At 49.5% G+C, this 26,684-nt stretch overlaps 1 protein-coding gene across 2 annotated transcripts in view; it reads left to right on the top strand.

Annotated features, from left to right (window-relative positions):
* PNKD (PNKD metallo-beta-lactamase domain containing) overlaps positions 1-26,684 on the top strand; it is a 96,977-nt gene that overhangs the window by 65,874 nt on the left and 4,419 nt on the right. Inside the window, exons 1-6 of one of the 2 annotated variants that reach the window (XM_007519934.3) lie at positions 1,977-2,270; positions 22,553-22,668; positions 22,791-22,903; positions 24,394-24,452; positions 24,975-25,067; positions 25,385-25,548. In XM_007519934.3, coding sequence (XP_007519996.1) covers positions 2,110-2,270; positions 22,553-22,668; positions 22,791-22,903; positions 24,394-24,452; positions 24,975-25,067; positions 25,385-25,548 — 706 coding nt within the window. In that variant the 5' untranslated portion in view covers positions 1,977-2,109. Of the gene's footprint in view, positions 1-1,976; positions 2,271-22,552; positions 22,669-22,790; positions 22,904-24,393; positions 24,453-24,974; positions 25,068-25,384; positions 25,549-26,684 lie in introns of those variants that run through there. The other variant, XM_007519927.3, reaches the window with a different exon arrangement.

The raw sequence follows: 26,684 nt of genomic DNA, 5'->3' as shown, positions 1-26,684 counted from the left end.
GATGGGTGGAGGGGGTGACTAGTTTTTCTTGTGAGATAAATCTCTTTGTGTGAGTTTATTGAGCTCACTTCCTGGAAGGCCCCTGGGGAGAGATGAAACACGAAGATAACTCGTGTTCTATTCTGATATATGTGTGTTTACACACACACACACACACACACACACACACACACACACACACAGAGAGAGAGAGAGAAATAGAATGAAATGAGACAATCTTCATTTCTTACTCCACCCAGCCTCCCTCCCTTCCTGTGCTGGCTTGGGCAGGCAACAGCCAGAAGGTGCTCAGCCTAGATTTGTCCATGTCTTCACCCCCGACTTTATGTCTATTCCACAGACATCAACAGTTTAGGAATCCTGGGGAAGGCACCAGGGTGTCTGGGGACAGTGATGTGGACACCACACTGGGCTGTGATATCTATTTCACTCGATGCTGTGTAACCTTGGTCACATCACTTTTTTTTGTCTGTTTTGCTACCACCAGGGGTTAGCTTAGGACATCATGCCTGCCTGATTCCAGTTTTCCCAGCAGTTATTATTGTTAATATATTATACTAATATACATTATAATATATAGTAACAATTTTTATAAAATACTATTATTTTCCTCCATATAGAGGGTGAGAGGCAGAGAAGGAGAGACAGAGAAGAGATGCCACAGCATTGCTCCCATATGCATGAAGCTTCATTTTGTCATGATGCTCCCATGTGGTGGTGGAGGGTTTGAACCCAGATCCTCCAGCTTGGTATAAAGTGTACACTCTACTTAGCTTCCAATACACACTTTTATTGTTATTATTATATTTCTTTATTTATAAAGGAACATTATTTAAAAAGTTATTTGATTTTTATTTATTTATTAGATCGAGACAGAGAAATTGAGAGGGAAGGGGAAGATAAAGGAGAAAGAACCAGAGAGACAACTGCAGGGGGCCAGGCAGTGGCATCGTTGGTTAAGCACACACATTACAGTGCGTAAGAAGCCAGGCTCAAGCCCCTGGCCCCCACCTGCGGGGGGGAAAGCTTCACAGCTGATGAAGCAGTGCTGCAGGTGTCTGTCTCTTTCCCTCTCAATTTCTCTCTGTCTCTATCTATCCAAAAATAAATAAATAAAAAGATAAAGAAGAAGAAGAAAGAAAGAAAGAGACACCTGCAGCACTACTTTACTGCTTGTGAAACTTTCCCCCTGCAGGTGGGGACCGGGTCTTGAAACTGGGTCCTTGTACATGATAACACGTGTGCTCAACTAGTTGTGCCATGACTCAGTCCTCTTAAATTTATTTTAATTGAGCCATACAAAGAGAAAGAGAGAGAGAGAGACTAGAGCAAAGCTCAACACTGGCTATGGTGGTGCTGGGGATTGACCTTGGGGCCTTGGAGCCTCAGGCAAGAAGTCTTTTGCAGAACCATTACGCTGTCTCCCCAGCCCTTGTATTTGTTTATTTTGATAGGTGAGAGACTGAGAGAGACGGAAAGACACCTGCAACAGTGCTCCACCTCTCCTGAAGCTTCCCCCACTGTAGGGGAGGATCTGAGGCTTGAGCCCTAGGTCCTGACGCATGGTAATGTGTGTGCTCTAGTGAGTGAAGCCCCCAAGGTCCCAGCAGTACCATAGTTTGTAAGCACACACAGGGGATGCACATATGTTTACATATCCATGACTGTATTTGCTGATTTAGTTTGCTTCTGTGCTCTAAGGTCACCTCCAGGACTGTGTGCCTTTTTGAGTCCTTTGTTCCCAGAGCTTTTCCCAGAGTCTCCTGCGGGAAGAAGTGATGTGGGGATCAGGGTGCGAGCCTGGTACCCCTCACTCCCCGGGACTCAGTCCACCGCGGACACTTCAAGCTCTGGTCTGAAGCTCGCTCTAGCCCCGCTTTAAGTCCGCCCAAGCCGGGGGCGGGGCCAGGCCACCTCTGCCCGCAGACTCTGGGAGCTTGAGCCCCGGGGGGTGACCGGGGGCGGGGTCTTGGCGATCAGCTGCTGGGCCGCTGCACCAGGGCGCAGGGGGAGGGGCTTAGGTTCGCGGGGTCCCGCTTGGGGGCGGGGCCTTGAGATCGCCTGGCAACGCTCAGCCCCGCCCCCCGGCCGTGGCCGCCTGCCCCCAGCATGGCCTGGCACTGTTGGCTTGCGCCTGGGCTGTGGGTGGCCGGCGGCGGGCTGCTGCTGCTCGTAGTCCTGCTGCTCTTGAGCCCCCGTAGCCGCTGGGCGCGGCGGACCCTCCGCGGCCTGTTCATGGCGCGCACCAAGCGACTGCTCTTCCGAATCGGGTTAGTGCGGGGCGGGATGCGGGGCTCGGGAAGGGGGCGCCCTGGAACGGGGACCCAGAGGCGGCATTGGGGGAGGTCTGGGATGTTTGGTGTGTGTGTGTGTGTATTGGGCTGGGAGGGTGGGGGGGAATCTGTGGCCAGAGAAGGAGGATCCGAAATCTGAACTGGAGAAGCGCTAATTTTTTTTTTTTTTAAGGGAAGGGGTGTTGAGGGAGAGGACTTGGGGCGCTGTTAACTTGGAATGGACAGGGCCAAGAGGTTTGGGGGCAGGTCAGTATAGCCAGGGACAGGAGTCTGGAGAAGAGCCAGCCGAGGGACTGAAGACCCGGGAGCTGGGAGAGGCGGGTGGGAGCAGAAGCTGGGATGGGACCCCCATTGGCAGGTGCAGGTGAAAAGGAATGTTCAGATCATCCAAATGAAACCACAAGCTCCTCCATGTGTCCCTGTCCTTCTCAGCCTCACCCAGCTTCCCCCCCCACCCACACACTCACACAATGCTGGCTTTCTGTCCCAAGCCAGGCTCCCAGCCTGTAAATCAAGCTGTCCCTGTTTCACTCTCCCTATCCAATGAAGGAAGTCCCAGGCTGTCAAGTACGACCCCTTTCACTCCATGCATCCAAAGTCACTGATCTCTAGTGACTTCTTTCTGTGGGATCCCCATCCTGGCCCTCACTTTTCTCTTCCCACTGCTTCTCTGCCCCATCATGGGTCAGGCTGGTGGAGGGGGGGGATTGGCCACCCCTGTTCTGTAAGGCAGGGATCAGGAGCCTGGAGGAGAAGGCATCTTAGAGCCCATTCTGACTCCCCCCTGCCCTTGGGGCAGAACCTCAAACCGCTCCCCCCCTTCAAGGGCAGTGATGTTGGGGACTCTGAGAGCCTGGACACTGGCCAATGTCGGGGTAGGATCTGAGCCTGGGAATTTCCTGAGCTGCCAAGAAGGCATTGTATAACTCATCCCCACTTCTCAGGCTACCCCCAAATATCCCACAAATTTCAGGTCTAGGGCCCTACTCACAGGAAGTCTGAAAAGGACCTCAAGAAGAGAAAGCAAAGAAGTATGGTGTGTGTGTGTGTGTGTGTGTGTGTGTGTGTGTGTAGGGGTGTGTGTATTTTCTGTAAGTGCCTTTTGGGAATTCTCATCTCTAACGCTGCAGACATTTGCCACATTCACAAGAATGCTCTGAGTCTGTAGCACTGCTCTGTAAATAGCATTCAAATCAGGAGATTTACACATATTTAAATATCTTTAATTTTGGAGTCAAACTTTATTTTTCTCTCTTCTCACATTTCTTACACTTTTATAGCTCTATTTTAAGGAAGCGTTTGTAAATCTACTACTGCCAGCTTTTCAAAACCGGTAGCAAACTAATCTTACACAGGGTCCAACAGGGAAGTGGAAAATGGAAGTTTCCACAAGGAACTAAACTCAGAAGGCCTGAGGTCAGAATTTCCATCTTTAGAATTCCTGGGAATTCATATTGAGGATCTCAGAGCTCTGAGGATGTGGGTAGGCAGTGGCGCATCAGGTTAAGCGCACATAGTAGGAAATGCAAGGATCTACACCAAGATCCCGGATGGAGCTGGGGCTCCCCACCTGCAGGAGTGCAGCCTCTCAAGTGGTGAAGCAGGTCTGTAGATGTCTCCCTCTCTATCTCCCCCTCCCATCTCAATTTCTCTCTGCCCTATCAAATAAAATTAAAAAAAAAAAAAAAGGAAAAACAACTTGGGACCTGGAGTTTTCTAAGTCCCCAAACTTCAAACTTGGAATTTTCAGAGTGCCTTGGGAACTCAGCATTCTTTGAGGGCTTTCCTGTATCTGAATGTCAAGTTTGTCTTGAAATCGACTTTTCAAATTTGTGGAGCAGAACTGCGGTGTGCCTAGAATTCAAATTCCAGATTCTCACCAGTCTGGGAAACAATCGGTCCAGTCCCTTGGGGGTGAGGGGTGGAGATACTATTGGCTGCTGGAGGAGAGGGGGTTATATTAGCAGGAAACAGCCTGGGGGAATGGGCAGGTGTGGTCCTGTGGGGGTGCCTCCAGGAAGGATGGGGAGGGAGGGGGACAGGATGGGATGGGACATCGTGGGGAGGGGCAGAACACATGGATACACTCTACCCTCAAAGTTTGGCCAGGAGGACCACAAATAGAAAGTTGTAGAAAGCAGACAATGGAATTAACAGGCAATGGCTGGGAGAGGAGGAGCTGTTTTTCATGTTATTAAATAGTCATAGTTACTGGGGCTGGGTGGTGGTGCACCTGGTTAAGTGCACACATTACAGTGTGCAAGGACCTGGGTTCAAGCCCCCCAGTGTACATTTGCAGGGAGAAAGCATCACAAGTGGTGAAGTAGGTCTGCAAGTGTCTCTCTGTCTGTCTCTCTCACTATCTCCATCTTCAAATTTCTCTCTGCCCTATCAAATAAAATAAAGTTAAAAACAAAACAAAATAAGTTACTTTTTAAAAAAGAAATGTTTTTTTATATTCATTTATTTATTTTTCCCTTTTGTTGCCCTTGTTTTTTATTGTTATTGTAGTTATTGTTGTTATTATTGTCATTGTTGTTAGATAGGACAGAGAGAAATGTAGAGAGGAGGGGAAGACAGAGAGGGGGAAAGAAAGACACCTGCAGACCTGCTTCACTGTCTGTGAAGTGACTCCCCTGCAGGTGGGGAGCTGGAGCTTGAACCGGGATCCTTACGCCAGTCCTTGTGCTTTGCGCCACATGTGCTTAACCCGCTGTGTTACCGCCAGACTCCCAATAAATTACTTTTTAAAAGTCTTTTTAAAATAATCATAGTACCTGCTGTTCCACAACTTAAAAAGAGTTATTTATTTATTGTAGAGGCAGAGAGAATGAAAGACACCGAAGCTTCACTCAGTGCGGTAGGGCCCAGGTCAAAGCTGGGTTGTGCACATGGCTATTTCTTTACTTTGTTAACATACGAGAGAACCAGGGCATCACTCTGGCATATTTGATGGTGGTGCTCAAGCTCAGGGTCTCATTCCTTCAACTCCAACTCTACCCACTGAGCCACTTTGAATACTGACAGAAAATAGTTTATTAAAGTAGTAAGGGTTGATAGAGTGGCAGAAAGAAAGAGACAGCAAAGCCTCACTTTGGCATATGCAGTGCCAAGAATTGAACTTAGGACATTATGCTTTTGAGTCCAGCTGTGCCTATCACGTCACTTTGGCATTTTTTTAAAAAGATTTTATTTATTTATTCATGAGAAGTGATAGAAGAGAGAGAAAGAACCAGACATTACTCTGGCACATATGCTGCTGGGGATCGAACTCAGGACCTCATGCTTGAGAGTCCAAAGCCTTATCACTGCGCCACCTCCCGGACCACTCTTTGGCATTTTTTAATAAAGATTTTGCTTTTGTTTATTTTGCCACCAGGGTTATCATTGTGGCTGGTGCTGGCATTACAATTCACCACATCCGGTGGCCATTTTTACCTTTTTAAAATTTTCTTTCTTTTTCTCTTTTTGATAGAACAGAGAAAAAATTGAGAGAGAAGGGGAGATAGGGAGGGAGCTAGAAAGAGAAACACCTACAGGTCTGTTTCACCGCTCATGAAGCTTCCTCTCTGCAGGTGCGGAGGAGTAGCTCAAACCTAGGTCCTTGCATGTGGTAACATGTGCGCTCAACCAGGTATGCCACTGCCGAGAAAGAGAGAGAGAGAGAGGGGGGGGGGGAGGGGAGAGAGGGAGAGGGAGGGGGGAGAGAAAGGGAGAAAGAGAGAGAAGCGGAGGGGAGGGGAGGGGAGGGGAGGGGAGAAGAAAGGAGTGGAGTGGAGCTGGGCAGTAGTGCAGTGGGTTAAGCACACATGGCTTGAAGAGCAAGGACCAGCATAAGGATCCTGGTTCAAGTCCCCAGGCTCCAGCAGGGGGGAGTCATTTCACAAGTGGTGAAGCGGGTTTACAGGTGTCTTTCTCTTCCCCACCTCTGTCTTCCCTCCTCTCTCGATTTCTCTCTGTCCTATCTAAATTTAAAAAAATAGATAAGATAAATAAATAAACCTCTAAAAAAGAGAGAGAGTTCCAGGAGGTAGCACAGTGGCTAGAGCACTGGCCTTCAAAACATGAAATCCCAGCTTCATGTCTTTGTATTACATGTGCCAGAACTCTCGTTCACTCTCCTCCTTGTGTTAGTAAATAAAGAAATCTAAAATGAAAGAAAGGGAGAAAGAAAGATACAAACAAACAGACAAAGAAATCCAGGTGGTAGTTGAATGTACATGCTACCAGTTACTAAGACCTGGATTCAAGCCTCCAGTCTCTACCTGCAGGGGGAAGTTTCATGAGTGGTGAAGCAGTGCTGCAGATATCTCTCTTTTTCTCTTCCTCTCAATTTCTCTCTCTATTCAAGAAAATAAAAATAAATAAGTAAAAGGTAAGGTGAGGGGATGAACGGAAGGAAAGGAAAGGAAAGGAAAGGAAAGGGGAGACGTCTGTGCCGTGTGGTGATGCAGCAAAGGCGGGCGCGAGGAATCACATCATTGCAAGACTGGCCAGCTCCTCAAGGGGCGCGAGCGCTTCCACACTACGATCATCATCTCTGGCATTATGCTATTCCACTGCAGAATACTGTGCCCCAGGATGGTTCCGTAGCCCCCATGTCCACTTGGTCGATTCCAAATTATATTCCTCCATGAGTATAATTTCTGGAACCATGCGTTCCACCCCGGTTCCATGGCTGCCAGTTCTTAGCAACATCGCCCCGCCAGATATTCGTCGGGATGAGGCATCATCTAAGTTCATTTCCCACGTCTACGCTCGACCGGACCTGCCAATATACGTGGATATCTTCGCCCACCCTGTCCAACGCTTGACGTCTCATCACCCAATCTGGTCCCCTACGCCTACACTGAACTTCTCTGTTCCAGACTCTTGGAAACAGAGTTGGCAGTCAGCTGAGGTAAAGAACAAACACCTCATCACAGACCCCTGAAAGCGTCAACCCGGCTTTGACCTAGCACGTTATGATTGGGCCCTCCTCAATCGCTATCGAACAGGCCATGGCCGGTGCACCACTATGTTCCATCGCTGGGGAGCCAGAGACGACCCGAACTGCCCCTGCGGCTACAGACAGACAATGACCCACATAGTCAACGACTGCCACCTCTCCAGATTCAAAGGAGGTCTCGAAACTTTACATCAGGCTCAACCTGACGCTGTTGACTGGCTACGGAAGAAGGGCAAACGCTAGAAGAAGAAGAAATCTTTCTTGAGCTGGAGAAATAGCTCAACAACTAGGATGCAGTATGCCCTAGGTTCAAGCCCTGGCACCATATAGAAGGTGCTAGTAGCCTAGAGGAAGCTCCTGTGCTATAGTGTCTCTTACACTTTCTGTCTTTCTGAGTGAAAAGGCAGCCTGGGGCTGGCAAGTGCTTGCTGTCATGTGTGCGTTCCCTTAGAGCACTGGGGGATGCTTTTGGTGTAGTGCTATGGTCAGTCTCTCTCTCTTTCTTTACCAGAGCACCACTAGATCCAGAGGCCTGGGGCACAGGGGAGGGAGCAGGAAGGCCAAGGACACAGACCAACCTTCAAATGAAACAGCCTGGGGCCTTGGCTGGGCAGGTAGATTATGGGCAGGAGCTTGGATGAGTCTGGGCCCGGGGTAGCACTGCAGGGCAGTGGATGCAGCAACTGTGTTGGGTGCAGTGGGAAGGCTGTCAGCAAGAACTGCGCCTCCATCTTCCTCAGAATCCCTGGGGATGTTTCCATCTCTGGGAAAGGTGACTGAGGCTGGTTGGAGAGGCTGGGAGGTCTGTGGACATGCAGGGATGGGTCCCCATCTGGGATGACTTTCATCAGCTAGAGAGAAACAGATAGAAAGAGCTGGGGGAGGGTGGTGGGACTGGTGGTGGCACATCTGGTTGAATGCTCACATTCCAGTGCCTAAGGATCCAGGCTCAAGCCCCTGGTCCCCACCTGCAGGGGAGAGGCTGAACAATTGGGAAGCAGTGCTGCTGGTGTCTCTCTTTCTCTGCCTATCTCCCCTTCCCTCTCAATTTCCATATATATATATATATATATGGCAGAAAGAGAGAAACTACAGCACCAAAGCTTCCTCCAGTACAGTGGGGTCAGGCTCGAGTCTGGGTTGCACACATGGCAAAGCGCTACCCAAGTAAGCTATTTCTTCAGCTCAAAACTTTTCTGTTAATTAATTAATATTATTTTTGATATAAACAAATTGAGAGAGTAGGAGGAAATAGGGAGAAAGAGAGACACCTGCAGCAGTGCTTCACCATTCATGATGCTTCCGCCCCTCTGTAAGTAGGGACCAGAGGCTTGAACCCAGGTCCCTGAACCTGGTAATGTCCACACTCAACTAGGGGCACCACTGCCTGGTTCTTTTATTTATGAGAGAAGAGAGTGAGAGAGAGAGTAGCAGAGCATCACTCTGGCACATGCTATGTGTGAGATGGAACTGGGGACCTTATCCTTGAAGCCCAATGCTTTATCTGCTGCGACACTGTCTGGTCTGTGACTTCTTGTGTGTGTGTTTTTAAGTTTATTTTATTTTTGAGAGAGATGGACACAGAGAGAAACACCAGGGCACTACTCAGCTCTGGCTTATGGTGGTGCGGGGGATTGAACCTGGGACTTTGGAGTCTCAAGCATGATAGTCTCTTTGCATAACCACTATGCTATCTACCCCCGCCCTGACTTCTTGTGTTTTGACCCTTCCTGTAGGGCCACCTCTCTTGGGCCTGAGAAAGGCCCTCCTCCTGGGACAGGCTGGCAGCTTGGGAAGCTCTTGCTCTCTGGGGCATTTTTAGCGCTCTCATTATCTTTGTCAGTGTCCTCCTCAGTTTTGAGAGACTATAGGGAAAATGGGGCCCTCTGTTCCCACAGGGCCAGGCAGCAGGCCCCTGGGCCCCTAGTGACCATAGTCAAACTCTGTTCCGGTGACACTCCCACCTGTGGGCCTCAGACAGCTGTTTCTTGGGTTCAGTTTAAAAAAAGAAAAAACAAGCAGCCCAGTCAGCAGAGCATAAGCTAAGCAGAACATGGGGGCCTGTGAGGGCTTGCCCACAGCACCCCCTGACCAGTGGCCTCAGTGGCCTGCTTCTGGGCATCCTGGCAGTCTGAGTTCCCACCAAGGTGGTGGTAGGGTACTTTAAGAAGCCTGACAGAGATGCTGTAGGGACTTTCCAGATCTCTGTGTCTTTCCTGACACCCCAGCGCTGCTCCCCACCCCTCCTAGGCTGACCAGAAGTTGGAGCTCACCGGGGTAGACACTTGAGGCCCTCAGGCCTCTCTCTTGGGGCTCCCTAGATGGGGGAAGGGAAGAACTTCATTGTGTGTCCCCAGCTGTCCCCAGAGGCCTCCCCTGGGGCTCTGGTGCCAAAGAAGTCACATTCTAGTTCAGCCAGGAGAAAGTGGGGGTTGGGGGGGAGGCTGGGGTGGCACCCCCAGGTCTAATCCCGCCTCCAGCAGCTGCAGCAACACCCTTAGGCCTACATCCCCTCCCTCCCCCAGTGGTTTTTCTGTCTCCCCTCAGGGTCCCAGAGGACCAATAAGGAAACTGTCTTTTCTATATGGTGAGTTGGGGGGAATGGTTCCTGCCACCAGAACTGCTGAATCAGGAGTTAGGAAAGTGAGATGAGGTATGGGGTGGGGGGGATGGGGGGCTGCAGATTAGGAAAAGGTCAGAGTCTTTCTATTTAACTGACACCCCTAGATCATTCTGTTGCAGGAGGGTCCCCAAGGCCTAGATCCCAACCCTCTGATTGTTCCTGGGAACCCCACATCAGGCTGCAGGAACCCCACATCAGGCTGCAGGAACCCCACATCAGGCTCCTTGTCATGAGTCAGGTGAACTTTGTGGGTACAGCTACTTGCTCCCACAGAGAGGAGGAGCATTTAAGGATCAAACTGGGGCCAAGAGGTGGTGCACCTAGTTGAGCACACATGTTATGATGCACAAGGACCCAGGTTCAAGCCCCCAGTTCCCACCTGCCAAGGAAAACTTCATGAACAGTGAAGCAGTGCTTCAGGTCTTTCTCTCTTTTTTTTTCTCTCTCTCACTCTCTATCTTCTGCTCTTCTCTCAATTTCTCTTCATTTCTAACCAAAATAAAAAAATAAACAAATAAATAAATACTAAACATTGGTGTATTGCACCAAAGTAAAGGACTCTGAGGTGGGGGAGGGAGGACCTGTGTGGGGGGTTAGATAGTGTTATGCAGAAAACTGAGAAATGCTACACATGTACCAACTACTGTATTTTATTGTTGACAGTAAAACATTAATCCCCTCAATAAGGAAAAAAAAAGAAAACAAATACTGAAGAATCAAACTGAGGATTTGAGTCCTGGGGGTGGGGCTCGAACCTGGGAACAGTGCTCAGGTGGCTTTGAGAGCAGTGGTCTGGAGATGGGGTCTCTGACAGCTGAGGAGCCAGTGTTACTCCTCAGGCAGTGTGACCCCACATTGAGACAACTGACCCAGGGCATTTGGTTTTACTTTCCTATCTGCTGTTAAAAGACTCTTCTGGGAACTTGGGGGTCAGGCTCACGGACCTGGTGTGCGTGTCATGATTCAGCTGTCCTTTGTGTATCCACAATGGCTAATGGAGGTCATGTGTCAAAGTTGCTGTCCCTGCTCCTTCACAATCAGGAGGTGTGGAGCATGGCCTCTTTACACAACGGGATCAGCTGGGCTCTGACTTTCTGCTCACGTGAATGGGTGGTCCAGAAAACTCCAGAAAGGTGGCTTCAGGCTGACTTCTTTGAAGATTTGCAGTTTCCCTCTTTCCTCCCTTCCTCTTTTCTTTCTTTTTATTATTATTTATTTTCCCTTTTGTTGCCTTTGTTGCTTTTTATTATTGTTAACAAGTTATTGTTGATGATGTCATCGTTGTTGGATAGGACAGAGAGAAATGGAGAGAGGAAGGGAGACAGAGGGGGAGACAAAGATAAACACCTGCAGACCTGCTTCACTGCCTGTGAAGGGACTCCACTGCAGGTGGGGAGCTGGGGCTCCAGCCGGGATCCTGACACCCGTCCTTGCACTTTGCACCATGTGCGCTTAACCCGCTGTGCTACTGCCGATCCCCTTTCTTTCTTTCTTTCTTTCTTTCTTTCTTTCTTTCTTTCTTTCTTTCTTTCTTCCTCTCCTTCTCTCTCTCCCTTATTTCCTTTCTTTCTTTTGTTCTTTTAATTTTGATGTTTTTATTTGATAGGACAGAAAGAAATTTGGGGTGGGGGAGATAGATAGAGAGAGACTAGGTGGTGGCACAACTGATTAAGGGCACATATTACAGTGCACACGGGTCCAGGTTCAAGCCCCAGGTCCCCACCAGCAGGGGGAAAGCTTCATGAGTGGTGAAGCAGGGCTGCAGGTGTCTCTCTGTCTGTCTCCCTCTCTATCTCCCCTCCCCTCTCAATTTCTGTCTCTATCCAATAATAAAGATTAATAAATACATTAAAAGCTTAAAAAAAGTGAGAGGGAGATCCTTGCACTTTGAAGTGTGTGCACTTTACAGGGTGTCCCATCACCTGATCCCCTGTCTTTTTTGTTTTATTATGATTTATTTATTGGTTTGTTTGTTTATTTGCTTATGAGGGAGAAAAGGAGAGAGAGAGAGACCCAGAGCTTCACTCTGGCACATTCAGAGCTAAGGATTGGACTCAGGACCTCATTCTTGAAAGGGCTGCTACCCAGGCTCTCAGAGACTAGAAACTGTTGTTCTAGGAGGTCACAGGGGCCAGATCCTGAGCTGTGTCTTGACCGCTGTGCTCCCCTTGTTTCATTTCCCTGGGCAAAGTCTCTAGAAGGAGTTATGTATGTCCCCAAATAGTCCATCTCCCCGTGTCTCATCTGCCTCCCTCACTTTGGGTCTGGGGAAGGTTTTAGCAGTTGAAAGTACGCACTTGGAGCCAGAGAGATAGCATGCTTACAGCCCAGGTTTGAGCCCTGGTACCGCATGGGAGAGGCTAGGCAGTGAAGGAAACGCCAGTGTTGTGATGTCTCTCCCTCTTTCTACTTCTCTGTTTCTCTGAGTGAAAAAGCGACTCGCAGTGATGAAATCAAGCATGAGAGAGGCTCTGGTTCTACAAAGAAAAAAGAGTGTGCTTAGCCTAGGGGTGGGAGGGGCATAAGGAAAGTTCTGGCAAAGGTCAGTTGTGAAAGGGCAGCCTAGAGAGACTTCAGGGTGCAACTCCAGCCCCTGTGGGCGGAGCCAGAACTGTGGGCTCCCCTTCCCCTCCTCCCCAGCACTCCCTTCCTGCCCCAGAGACCCTGGTTTCAGACCCTGGGCCCCTGGGAAGTGGGGACTTTGTGCCACAGTGACACAGCCAGCCACACCCATGCCCCTGGGTCTAGGTGACCTGCTTCTCAAAGTGTGGGCGCAGCCAGGGAGGGAGGGATTGGGAAACAGGTGGACAGGAGGAGGGGCCGGGAGAGCTGGGGCAGAGGTGGCTGTCACTTGGGTGCCAGACACTCCCCCTCCACAAACATTGATTTTCACCCCAACACCAGCAGCCTGGCCTGGGGCCCAGGGCCCAGGGTAGTCAGCCAGTGTTAGTGCACTGAGGCCTGGGCTGTGCTGGGGAGAGGGGGAGTGGAAGGTCTGGGGGAGGGGGCTGCAGAGGAGGCTGGAGTCTGCCTGCTCCCTGGGGTACAGATTGGGGGGAGGCTGCCTTCTCAGAGAGGCAGGTGGTCCTCATGGGCAGGGGCATTGGCTTTTTGCCCCTTAGAGCTGAGGGACTCCATAAGTGGAGCAGAGCCAGGTAGAGCCCAGGGTGGGCTGAAAATTTAATGTGTTGTTGCAGGCTGTCTGGAAAGTGGACAGGTAACCCTTACCCTGCCCACCCCAGGACTGACTGCTCTCTGCTTCGTTCTTTGACTCCTCTCAGTGTATCTTGCTTGAAATAGTATAGACAAGTGCCGCGTGCTTTGGCTTGTCTTCCTTTCTCTTTCTCTTTCTCTCTCTCTTTCTCTCTCTCTTCTCTCCTTCCTTCCTTCCTTCCTTCCTTCCTTCCTTCCTTCCTTCCTTCCTTCCTTCCTCTCTTTCTCTCTTTCCTCCTTCCTCTCTCTCCTTTCTTTCTTTCTTTTTTCTTTTCTTTTCTTTTTTTTTTTTTTTACCTCTAAGGTTATTGCTGTAGCTCAGTACCTACACTACGAATCCACTGCTCCTGGAGGCTATCTTTTCCCTTTTTGTTGCCCTTGTTGTTTATCATTATTGTTATTGTTGTCGTTGTTGTTGGATAGGACAGAGAGAAATCGAGAAAGGGAGGGAGGACAGAGAGGGGCAGAGAAAGACAGACACCTGCAGACCTGCTTCACAGCTTGTGAAGTGACTCCCCTGCAGGTGGGGAGCTGGGGGCTCGAACCAGGATCCTTCCTCGGGTCCATGTGCTTTGTGCCATGTGCACTTAACCCGCTGTGCTACCGCCTGACTCCTTTCTTTCTTTCTTTCTTCCTTTCTTTCTTTCTATCTTTTTTCTTTCTTCCTTTCCTTCCTTCCTTCCTTTCTTTCTTCTTTCTTTCTTTCTTTCTTTCTTTCTTTCTTTCTTTCTTTCTTTCTTCCTTTCTTCCTTTCCTGTTGCCCAGGCTTAGCCAGAACATCTGCCTGAGTGAAGCCACTCATCCCAGTGACTTGTTTTCCCTTTCAATCACAGATACAGAGATAGAGAGAGAGAGACAGAGAGTGGAGAAACACCACAACACCACCACATTGCTTGTGAAACTTCCCCTTTGTCTTTCCCAGGGGGTGCTGGAGGCTCGGGCCTAGGCTCTCTTTGTTTGTTTATTTGGTTTGGATAGAGATAGAAATTGCAAGGAAAAATAGGGAGAAAGACACCTGCAGCCCTGCTTCACTGTTCATAAAGTTTCCCACTGCGGGAGGGAACCAGGGATGGGGGGCTTGAACCTGTATACTTGCACACTGTAATGTGTGCACTCTACCAGGTACACAACCACCCAGCCTCAGAACCTGGGTTCTTTTTCTCTTTTTTTTTTCTTCCTTCCTCCAGGGTTATCACTAGAGTTTGGTGCTGGCACTACAAATTCACTGCTCCTGACAGCCATTTCTCATTTTATTGGATAGGACAGAGAGAAATAAAGAGGGAGAGAAAGAGGGAGAGAGAAACAAAGAGACACCAGCAGCCCTGCTTCACAATTGTGAAATGATTGCCCCCTTCAAGTGGGGAGCCAGGGGCTTGATCTCAGATCCTTATGCGGGTGCTTGTGCTTCATACTGGGTGCTTAACCCAGAGTACTACCACCCAGCCCCCAGAACCTGGGTTATTGAATGTGCTGAAGTGTCCACACACTGCATGTGATCTCTGTTGGCCCTGTTGTGGCATTTGAGAAGAAATGTATTGGGTTGGGTTATTATTTTGGTTCTGCAAAAGACTTTGCTGCCTGAGAATCTGAGCTACCAAGTTCCGTCCTCGGTACAACCACCAGCGAGAACTGAGTGGTACTCTGTTCTCTGTCTTTCTCTCTGTATCTCTCATGTTAAAAAATAAATAAAATTGTGGTCTGGGAGGTGGTGCAGTAGATCAAACAGCAGACTCTCAAGCATGAGGTCCTGAGTTCAGTCCCCGGCAGCACATGTACCAGAGTGATGTCCGGCTCTTTCTCTCTCCTCCTATGTTTCTCATAAATAAATAAATAATAAAAATCTAAAAAAACCACTTAAAAATAAATAAATAAAATAGAAGGGGCCAGGCGGTAGTGCACCACGTTAAGCGCACATGATGCGAAGCGCAAGGACCAGCGTAAGGATCCTAGTTCAAGCACCTAGCTCCCTGCCTACAGGGAGGTCACTTCACAAGTAGTGAAGCAGGTCTGTAGGTGTCTCTTTCTCTCGTCCTCTCTGTATTCCCCTCCTCTCTCCATTTCTCTGTTCTAACAACAATAGCAGTAACAACAACAAGGGCAACAAAATGGGAAAAATGGCCTCCAGGAGCAGTGGATTCCTGGAGCAGTGGATTCACTGAGCTCCAGAGACAACTCTGGAGGTACAATAAATAAATGAAATAGAAAACAGTAAGATACTTATATATTTGTGAGGAGTGGAGAATGAAGAGATAGAACCAGAGCATCACTCTGGCACATGTGATGCTGGGGATCACACTCAGGACCTCATGTCTGCAAGTCCAATGTTTTATCCACTGCACCACCACCCAAGCTGCTGTTTTGGCATGCCTAAAGATGCAACTGTTTACTTATTGAAGATGTGTGTATTTGTGATAGAGGGAGGAAAGAAGGGAGAGAGCCAGAGCATCACGCTGACACATGCAATGTCAGAAAGAGAACTCAGGACCTTGCCTGGTGGTCTAGCCATTGCCCTGATTCTGAGCCTCTGCTTTACGGTGTTTAACTCCTATGGCCAGATGGTCTGTTTCCTGTGTAATATGTCTGTTAGCTAGACTGTGTGTATTTGATCTCTGTGCTTGCTGAGACCTGCTGCTCTTGGTCATTTCCTGGTTGTGTAATTTTTTTTTTTTCCCACTGTCCCTAGGGCTTGAACCCAGGTCCCCACCTACTAGGGAAAAACTTTACAAGTGGTGAAGCAGTGCTGCAGGTATCACTCTGTCTCTCTCCCTATCACTTCCTTCCTCTCAATTTCTAGCTATCTCTATCCAACAGATAAAGATAATAGCAGCAGGGGAGGAGCTGAGAGGCAGTGTTTGGGACCCCAGCACCTGAGACTCTGAGCCTGGAGCTTGAGACCCACTGAAGGATCCCTGGTCCTCCAGAAGTCACTGGCAGGGCAGCTTGGCAGGCTGAGGCCTCTTTCTGCAAGACCCAGGTCTACCTGCCTTCTCCTTGTTGCCCAGGCCCCACACCACAAGCCTTTCCCCACAGCCACAAACCCCAGAGGCCCTACTAGCCAGGCCTTATGACTCCCTGGCTGGGGATCCCCCTCTGCTACTTACCACCCCACTGCCACACAGCGGCTGAGCAAGCTCTTATAGGGCAAGTCCCCTCTACGTACGTCACAGCCCTCTGACAGTTGCTCCAACCCCAGAACCTCAGCACTGAGCCCCTCCTGCCATGCCTTCTTCTTCTAGTGTTTGCCCTTCTTCCGTAGCCAGTCAACAGCATCAGGTTGAAAGCTGTCAGGAGCTGCTTGTTGCTGGCTTTGAAAGTGATTGGGATCCATGTGGATTCAGTCGGCTAGGAAGGATCGTCAGTTCCCCCCAATGAATGGGGACTCACAGGGATGCACCACGAGAAGGTCGATCCAATGCATCCCTCCTGCCATGCCTGCAGGCTCCTAACAACCCACCCCACCCCGTTTCCTGCCCCCTAAAAGAGCCTGTGGCCTCTCTTCTTTGAGGAGGCTTCTTGTTTTCAGAAAATCCTCCTCCCTGCCCTGCTTTCTCCCTCATCCCAGCACTGTATTTGTTTATTTGTTTTGAGAAAGGAGTGAGAGAGACAGAGAGATGTTGCTGAGGACTTATTCTGATGCAGTCTCCGCCCCCAGGTTTTTCTATGCCCCGCTAAATCCTAGAGTGCCCCCTTTTAACCAATCCTGGCTCCGCCCCCAGGTTTTTTTATGCCTTGCTAAATCCTAGAGTGCCCCCTTTCAACCAATCCTGGCCTACACGTCACCCCTGGTTGTCGCCCAATAAAAAGCCCCCTCACCCCTCCCCTCTGGGTCTGGTCTCTCGGCTCTCCCTCTCTGAGGTCTGGCTCCCCCCCCCCCCCCCCTCTCTTCTCCGCGGTGCAACCCGACACCAGACCACCTCAACAACATCTGGCACCCAACATGGGGCTCGAACCCACGACCCTGAGATTAAGAGTCTCATGCTCTACCGACTGAGCTAGCAACAGAGAGACAAAGAGAAGAACATAGCTCAGCTCTGGTAGGTGACGAAAACAACTTTCCATGTATCGGTTGGCCACTTGTATGTCTTTACTTATTTATTTTTTATTTATAAAATGGAAATATTGACAAGACCATAGGATAAGAGGGGTACATTTCTACACATTGCCCACCCCCAGAGCTCCATATCCAATCCCCTCCCTTGATAGATTCCCTATTCTTTATCCCTTTGGAAGTATGGACCCAGGATCATTGCGGGGTACAGAAGGTGGAAAGTCTGGCTTCTGTAATTGCATTTCCTCTGTACATGGGTGTTGGCAGGTCAGTCCATACTCCCAGCCTGTCTCTCTCTTCCCCTAGTGGGGCAGGGCTCCAAGACACATGGTGGGGTCCTCTGCCCAAGGAAGTCAGGTTGGCATCATGGTATCATCTGGAACCTGGTGGCTGAAAAAGAGTTGAGATATAAAGCACAACAAATTGTTAACTAATCATGAACCTAAAGAATACAGCAGATGGAGATTTGGGGTCTCCAATTTGGAAAAAGCTAGTAGGTCTATTCTAGGTCTATTCCAGGGGGCCCATGGCTTTACTAGTTTTTGCCTGCGCCTGTCATCTGATATGCAGGTGGACCCAGGTTACTGCTGAGGAGATGGTGTCAGAGTTGGAACCTGTATGTCTTCTTTGTGCAGAAGTGTCCATACAGATTCTCTGTCCATTGAAGGAGGTTCCATCCCAAGCAGGCGGTGCCCTCCCTTTTTTTCAGTTGTATACATTCTTTATATTTTTTGGATATTAACACCTTGTTGGATGTTTGATTTGCATCTTCTTTCCTTACTGTTTGTTTGTTTGTTTGTTTGTTCATAGACAGAGACAGGAAGAGAGAGTGAAAGAGACCACAGAACTGAAGGAGTAGGGGCTGGGGAGGGCTGGACTCAAATCTGGAACACACGCACACTAAAGCAGCGTACTCTCCAAGTGAGCTATTTCACCAGCCCTGCTTGTTATTTATTTATTTTTTATATATTTTATTTTATCTATTTATTTATTGGATAGAGACAGTCAGAAATTGAGAGGGGTGGGGAAGATAGAGAGGAAGAGAGACAGACACCTGCAACCCTGCTTCACCACTCACAAACCTTTCCCCCTGAAGGTGGGGGCTGGGGGCTTGAACCTGGGTCCTTGCACATTGTATCATGTGCGCTCAACCAGGTGTGCCACCACCTGATCCCCCTGCTTGTTATTTTGATGGTAGTTTCTTTCAATGTGCAGGAGCCTTTCAGTTGGCTTCAGTCCCATTTGTATATCTTCCTGTTGTTTCCCTGGCTATTTGAACAGGCTCACAAAGGAATGTTAAAGAGCTTACAGTCTGTCTGCGGGCGCACGTGTATGTGCATGTGCATGTGTGTTTGACAGTTGGAGAGAGGCAGAGGTAGCGATAGACAGATGAGAGACCACAGCATCAAAGCTTCCTGTAGTGCGGTGGGGGCCAGGGCTTGAACATGGCAAAAGCAGTACACTACCCAAGTGATCTACTTCACAGGCCCTTTCTTCATGTCTTTATTATTATTTTATTTTTATATATTTATTTATTTTCCCTTTTGTTGCCCTTGTTTTTTATTGTTGTAGTTATTATTGTTGTTGTTGTTGATGTCATCATTGTTAGATAGGACAGAGAGAAACGGAGAGAGGAGGGGAGAAAGACAGACACCTGCAGACCTGCTTCACCGCCTGTGAAGTGACTCCTCTGCAGGTGGGGAGCCGGGGGCTCAAACCGGGATCCTTAGGCCGGTCCAAGCGCCACGTGTGCTTAACCTGCCGCCCGACTCCCTCTTCATGTCTTTTATGGTTTCAGGTTAACATTTCAAGTCTCTAACTCATTTGAAAGTAATGCTTGTATGTGGTTAAGGAAGTACTCTAGTTTCCTTCTTTTGCATGTGGTTGGTGGGTTTTCCCAGCACCATTGATTGAAGAGATGTTTTCTTTCTCTTTCTGTTTATTTTTGGGGCTGTTTACTCTCTTTTCATGCTGAAATCATTCCAGAATAGCAGAAACACTACACAGAGCTCTTGCCTATCTCCCCACCCTACCCTAGGGCCCCATGAATATTAGTGTCTTTTCTAAAGCTCACTGTGGTTATGGAAACCAAGAAATCAACTTCAGTACAAACCAGTAACCACTCCCCAGACTGTTCACATGTCGCTGTCATTCACAGTAGAATCTGATCCAGGGCTTGGGGGTTGTTGGGTCTTTCCTTGTGCAGAGGCAGCTCTGTGGTTACAATGGCTCACACCCCCTTCCCTGCCTGTCCTTGTCCAAGTCGCTCACACAGCCTGCCCCTCTCTTCTAAGTGCTCTCTCGCCCAGCCTGCACCCTTGCTTCACTCCCAAGAGCCTTCACTGGCTACTGGATCTGAAAGCTCTTTCATGTCCTTTCATGCCATCAGTTGTACTTAGGGTCGTGCTGGGGATTGAACCTGAGACCTCCAAGTCTCAGGCAAGAGAGTCTGTTGACAGGTAGTGGTGTATCTGGTGGAGCACATGTGTTACCATGCTTGAGGAGCCAGGTTCAAGCCCCCAGTCCCCACCTGCAAGGGGAGAGCTTTGCAAATGGTGAAGCAGTGTTGTATTTCTATATATGTCTGTCTACCTCTATCTCTGTCTTCCCCTTCCCTCTTGATTTTGTTCTGTGTCTGGTGTGTGTGTGTGTGTGTGTGTGTGTGTGTGTGTGTGTGTGTGTATGCGCACGCTTCCAGGGCACTGGCACTATGAATCTGCTGCTCCTGGCAGCCATTTTTTTCCATTTTATTGGATAGGGAGAGAGAAGGCGAGACACCTGTAGTCCTGTTTCACTGCGTGTGAAGTGACACACACACCGCGCCGGTAGGAATCCGGGGGCTTGAACCAGGATCCTTGGGTGGATCCTTGTGCTTCGTATTATGTTCACTTAACTTGGTGCACCACCTGGCCCCTCCGCCTTTTTCAATTAAATAAATAAAAAGTCTTAAAAAGGAATTCTTTTGTGTAAACCACTGTGCTTTCTCCCTGACCATCCTGTGTCTTTTTAAAATATGTATTTTTTTAGGGACCAGGCAATGGCACCTGAGATTGAGTGTACACATTACAGTTTGCAAGGATCTGGGTTCAAACCCCTGGTTCCCACGTGAAGTGGGGAAGCTTCACAAGTGATGAAACAAGGGCTGCAGGTGTCTTTTTTTCTCTCTCTCTCTCTATCTCCTCCTAATCTCAATTTCTCTGTTTCTATTCAAAATAAATGTTCAAAAAAATTTTTTGAGGTGAAGAGGGAGAGAGATCAGAAGGACTAGAGCACCAACTCAACATATGCGGTGCCAGGGATCAAACCTGGAACTTTGGGCATGGAAGTACTGTGCTCTGCCTGCTGGGCTGTCTCCTCAGCTGCCTTCCTTTCCTTTCCTTGGCATCCTTTGCAACATGAAGGTGAATCACCAGGGAGTTAGAAAGGAGGCAGTAAGCTGTGCTGTCATTTGTTTTTCCAAGAACACGGGTGCCTTTGCTGGGCCTGGGAGGCAGATTCAGGCCTGCATTGAAAGCGTGTCTCCTGCTCTCCTCCCCCAGTGCTGAATACACACCTGCTTTCAATTCCCGAGTCATATCTTTCAGTTTATTTTTTTAAAGATTTTATTTATTTATTAATGAAAAACATAGGAGGAGAAAGAAAGAGCCAGACATCACTCTGGTACATGTGCTGCCGGGGATTGAACTCAGGACCTCATGCTTGAGAGTCCGATGCTTTATCCACTGCACCACCTCCCAAACCACGTAGTTTATTTATTTATTTTTTTTAGTTTTTTCTTGGACAGAGGGAAATTGGTAAGGGAGAAGGCGATAGAGAGGGAAAGAGAGTGGTTCAGGAGGTAGCGCAATGGGTAAAGCACTGGACTCTCAAGCATGAGGTCTTGAGTTCAATCGCCGGCAGTACATGTACCAAAATGATGTATGGTTCTTTCTCTCTCTCTCTCTTCTATCTTTTTTTTTTATTTAAAAATTTTTTAAAAATATTTATTCCCTTTTGTTGCCCTTGTTATCTTCTATCTTTCTTATCAATCAATAAATAAAATCTTAAGAGAGAGAGAGAGAAAAAGAGAGACACCTGCAGCACTGCTTCACTGCTCTTCCCCACTGCAGGTGGGGATCCAGGTATTAAACCCAGGTCTTAAATGTGTTACTATGTGGTATTAAACCACATAGTAACTGTGTCCTCAGCCCCTGCACCATTGCCTGGCTCCTTCCCTGAGTCCTGAGTGCCCACACATAGGTAGCGCTGTGGGCAGAGTGGGCCACAGCTGCTCCATGTCTGGGTGGCAGTGCCTCCCTTCTGGGTATAGGGATTGCCACTGAAGGTGCCAGCAGAGGCTATGTGGCTGGGCCTACCAGGTTCTGCTGGAAGTGAAACTTGAGGTTGGCACAGCCTTCCTGCCCTCACAGCTGCTGAACCTTCCAGGGGGCGTCAGTAGGTCCCCATGGGGATTTGGCATTCCTGGGCATTGTTGCTGTGGTATAAGGGCAGCCAGGAGGGGAAGAAACACACATGGTGTTGTCAGTGTCCCGTGAGACCACACTTAGGGGACAGGTTTAAAGGCAAATGTGTCTAGCGTTTCTAGCTGACGACAGCAAGGGGCTGAGCCAAGGGTGGGACCAAGTGACCACACGGGTGTCACATCTGCAGAGCTGGTCCTGTGGGTGGCATTCTGTCCCTGCAGGACACTGCCTTGTGCTTGTCCCCTCTGGCCCCTGTGCTGCCTGGGGGGGGGGGGGAGGAGGCAGAGGAAGGGGAGATGGAGGAGGAGGAGGAAGTGTGCTCTCCCCCTTCATGGCTACCTTTCCCTGCTGCCTCCACCAAGGAACTGAACAGAAATTTCTGGGTTCCCCCAGATGTCTGGCATCCCTGAATCAGCAGCATGATCCTCCCCGAGCTTGTTAGAAATGCAGATCCCAGGCTGGCAAAATAGCTCACATGGATAGTGCTTTGCCATGTGTACACATGGAAGTTTCGGTGCGGTGGTCCCTTTCACGCTTTCTGTCTGTGACTTTGTCTCTACCTGTCTCTCTATCTGAAAATGTCAGTTCAGAGCCGTGAAGAAAAAAAATAAAGGGGGGAATTCCCAGGCCTCGGCATACACCTGCTGAGTCCCTGCAGAGTTGCAGGCACAGAGTTCAGGTGCCTCCGGAAATATTCTCTCTCCTGTGTCAGCTTCCTTACTGCCCTGAGGGGGACAGGTCGCTGCACTGGAGGCTCAGTCCCCACCTTCTGTGAATTCCTCAGTCTGCGTCACCCCGGGCGGTATTCCACCTGGTTCTCCACCCGACCTGCGTTAGAGAGCTGGGCCTTCTGCAGGCGCTCAGTGAGGGCTGGCTGGGTTGGAGCGGGGATGTTGGGGGGTGGGGGGCTGGCGCGGGGCCTGGGGTGCTAGAATCGGGCTAAGCACAAGCCGCCGCCCGCAGGTACAGCCTGTACACCCGCACCTGGCTGGGGTACCTCTTCTACCGCCAGCAGCTGCGCAGGGCTCGGAACCGCTACCCCAAAGGCCACTCCAGAACGCAGCCCCGCCTCTTCAACGGTGAGTGCGCCCTGCTAGCCAGGCCAGCCCCACCCACGTCTCCAGGCCCCGCCCATACCCCGGCCCCGCCCCCACTCAATCTGGCCCCGCCCACAGCACCTCTCTGCGCCTCCCCCCCCCAGGAGTCAAGGTGCTTCCCATCCCTGTCCTCTCCGACAACTACAGCTACCTCATCATTGACACCCAGGCCCGGCTGGCTGTGGCTGTGGACCCGTCAGACCCACAGGCTGTACAGGTAAGAGCGGTGGGGCTTGGGGGGCACCTGGGCGAGGGGAATGGGACTGGCAGCTTTCCCTATTATAGAGGGGATCTTCCTGGTCACTGTGCTTGACTTCCCTCCATCGCAGCATGGGGTGGGGGTCACAGGCTCGACAACGGGGTGGGATGGGGGAACTTTCTGACCCTCTTCTCTCTTCCCCTCTGTCGCTATCCCGCTCTATCTTTCTCCTCTCACTTTTTAAAAGTTTTTTTATATTTATTTATACCTTTTTGTTGCCCTTGCTTTTTTATTGTTGTAGTTATTATTGTTGTTATTGATGTCGTCGTTGTTGGATAGGACAGAGAGAAATGGAGAGAGGAAAGGAAGACAGAGGGGGGAGAAAAAGATAGACACCTGCAGACCTGCTTCACCGCTTGTGAAGCTACTCCCCTGCAGGTAGGGAGCCGGGGGCTCGAACCGGGATTCTTACGCAGGTCCTTGCGCTTTGCACCACCTGTGCTTAACCCGCTGAGCTACTGCCTGACTCCCTCTCTCATTTTTTAAAACAAAAATGTATTATCTTTTAAAAAATATTTATTTATTTATTCCCTTTTGTTGCCCTTGTTGTTTTATTGTTGTAGTTTTTATTGTTGTTATTGATGTTGTCGTTGTTAGATAGGACAGAGAGAAATGGAGAGAGGAGGGGAAGACAGAGAGGGGAAGAGAAAGACACCTGCAGACCTGCTTCACCACTTGTGAAGCTACTCTCCTGCAGGTGGGGAGTTGGAACCTCAAACCAGGATCCTTACGCCAGTTGGTGCCTGCACTTAACCCGCTGTACTACCGCCTGACTCCCTAAAAATTTATTATCTTTATTTATTTGATAGAGACAGTCAGAAATTGAGAGAGAAGCGAGTGATAGGGAGAGAGAGACAGAAAGACACCTACAACACTGCAAAGCTTTCCCTCTGAAGATGTGGACCAGGGGCTTGAACCCATGTCCTTGTGCATTGTAACATATGTGCTCAACCAGGAGTGCTACCACCTGGCCCGTCCTCTCCCATTTATGACTTCTCTGCAGTGGATGTGTCTACCTCCCAATCCCCAGTCTGTCTCCCTCTCAGCTCTGGATCTCAGCACCCCCTCTTCTGCCTCCCCACTCCCTTCTTTCTTTTGTTACAGACCTTGTTGTTGTCATGATTGTTGTTGTTGCTATTGATGTTGTTGGATAGGATAGAGAGAAATCAAGAGAGGAGGGGGAGAGAAAGACACCTGCAGACTTGCTTCACTGCCTGTGAAGCTACCCCCCTGCAGGTGGGGAGCCAGGGGCTCGAACCGGGATCCTCATGCAAGTCCCTGCACTTTACACCACTTGCACTTAACCCACTGTGCTACCACCTGACCCCCTCCCCACTTCCTTTTCATTGTCTAGCTCCAGCCCCGCATCTCCCCAAATCCCTTTTCTTCCTTTACCCCCCCTTCTTGACCCAGATGTCTGCTACCTCATGACCTTCTCTCTCCCCCAGGCATCCATCGAAAAGGAAGGTGTGAGCTTAGTGGCCATTCTGTGCACCCACAAGCACTGGTAAGGGGCTGCCAGGAAGGAGTCTGAAAGTCCTCCCTGCCCCACCTCACCCCCATTACTCAGGTGGAAAGGGTGGGTTCCCACCTTTCTCATCAAGTTGGGCAGGGATTGGCCCCCCAGGGACCCCCTCCACATACCACACTCTGGAGGACAGGGCATTCCACGGGCATATATTATGTTAAATGTCCACTGGGCACCAGACCTGGACAAACTTGTGACACCAGGCATGGGACTACCAGCTGGGATGTGGTCAGATAACCCCTCCCCTCTCTGGTGGAGTTACAAGCTGGTGGCCCTGCAGTGGAGAGAGAGACCAGAAAGAACTCTTGGCAGAAGCCAGCAGGTGGGCAGGAAAGTGACAAGCTCTGAGCACCAGCATTCCAGGCAAACGAACAGCCTGATGGACTGGAGGTGCAGACAGGTGTGGGCCCTGTAGACAGGTTGACCTGGGCCCCAGTCTTGGTCACTCTACTCCCTCTAAGTAACCCCCCTCTACCCCACCTGTGTCTGCTTGTCCTGCAGGGACCACAGTGGAGGGAACCGGGACCTCAGCCGGCGGCACCAGGACTGCCGGGTGTATGGGAACCCCCAGGATGGCATCCCCCACCTCACCCAGTGAGTTGCTAGCCCTGGAGACGGTGTGTCCCTTCCCCAGTGCTCCCCATCCTTCAGTTGACTATTTCAGGGCTTGTTATCTTTGTCAGTGCCCTTCCTGGCTCTTAGATCGGAGCCTGCAGGAAGATCCCCCCAGTGGGTCCAGCTTTGCCCACCATAAAAGAAGAGGGTAGAGCATGGCTCTGAAGCTTTGGGTGTTGGGGAGCCTTCTCTCTCTCTCCCTGCTATGGAAGCCCCACCTCCTGCCAGTCCCCCAGGGTTGGAGAGTCAGTGTACCCTGCTCCAGTACCTTCTCTCCCCCGCTGCCTTGCCCTCAGCCCACTGTGTCATCAAGACGTGGTGAGCATAGGAAGACTCCAGATCCAGGCTCTGGCCACCCCCGGCCACACACAAGGCCATCTGGTCTACCTGCTGGACGGGGAGCCCTACAAGGGGCCCTCCTGCCTCTTCTCAGGGGACCTGCTCTTCCTCTCAGGCTGTGGTGAGTTTGCCCAAAAGGAAGATGTGGGGGATGGAAGGAGAGAGACCAGGATTGGAGCCCAAGGACAAGCACAGTGTCTTAAAGAACCCATTTTAGTGAAGATGTTGCTGCTACCAATGTGACCTCAGCTCTGGTTTACAGTGGCGTGTGGAACTGAACAGGCGACTTTGGAGCCTCAGGCATGAAAGTCTCTGTATAACCATTATGTTATCTACACCTGTTATTACCCCAACTGTAAAAAATCTATTTATTATTTTAAAAATCTACTTATTATTTAATTTAAAATATTTTGTTTATCGCAAAGCACAAGGACTGGCATGAGGATCCCAGTTCGAGCCCCTGGCTCCCCACCTGCAGGGGAATCACTTCACAAGCAGTGAAGCAGGTCTGCAGGTGTCTATCTTTCTCTCCCCCTCTCTGTCTTCCTCTCCTCTCTTTATTTCTCTCTGTCCTATCCAACAATAACAACATCAATAACAATAATAACTACAACAATAAAACAACAAGGGCAACAAAGGGAAATAAATAAGTATTTTATTTATTAATTTTACATACTTTTAATATTTATTTATTTTAACCAGACCACTGTTCATTGGTGTTCACCGGTGCAGGGGATTGAATCTGGGACTTTGGAGCCTCAGGCATGAAAGTCTCTGTATAACTATTATGCTATCTACCCCAGTTCTTACCCCAACTTAAAAAAAATCTATTTGTCATTTTTAAGTTTAAAATATTTTATTTATTCATTTTATATATTTAAATCTTTTTTTTTATTTGATAGGACACAGAGAGATTGAGAGGGAAAGAGAGGAGATAGAGAGTGAGAGAAAGGAGCCAGATGGTGGTGCACCGGGTTCAAGCCCCTGGTCCCCACCTGCAGGGGAAAAGCTTCACAAGTGGTGAAGCAGGGCTGCAGGTGTCTGTTTTTTTCCTTCTCCATCTCCCTCTCCCCTCTCAATTTCTATCTCTAATAATAAATAAGTAAAATGTTAAAAGAGAGAGAGAAAGAGAGACACCTGCAGTTTGACTTCACCGCTATAAATCTTCCCTCCTGCAGGTGGGGAATGGGGCCTTGAACCCTGATCTGTGTTGGGTAACAGGTATATTCAGCCAGTTGCACCATCACCCAGCCCCCA

The sequence above is a fragment of the Erinaceus europaeus genome, chromosome 7 (genome assembly GCF_950295315.1).
Source record: "Erinaceus europaeus chromosome 7, mEriEur2.1, whole genome shotgun sequence".
Taxonomy (NCBI): domain Eukaryota; kingdom Metazoa; phylum Chordata; class Mammalia; order Eulipotyphla; family Erinaceidae; genus Erinaceus; species Erinaceus europaeus.
Note: the sequence above shows the minus strand (reverse complement) of the source record. Positions and strands in the feature narration are given on the sequence as shown.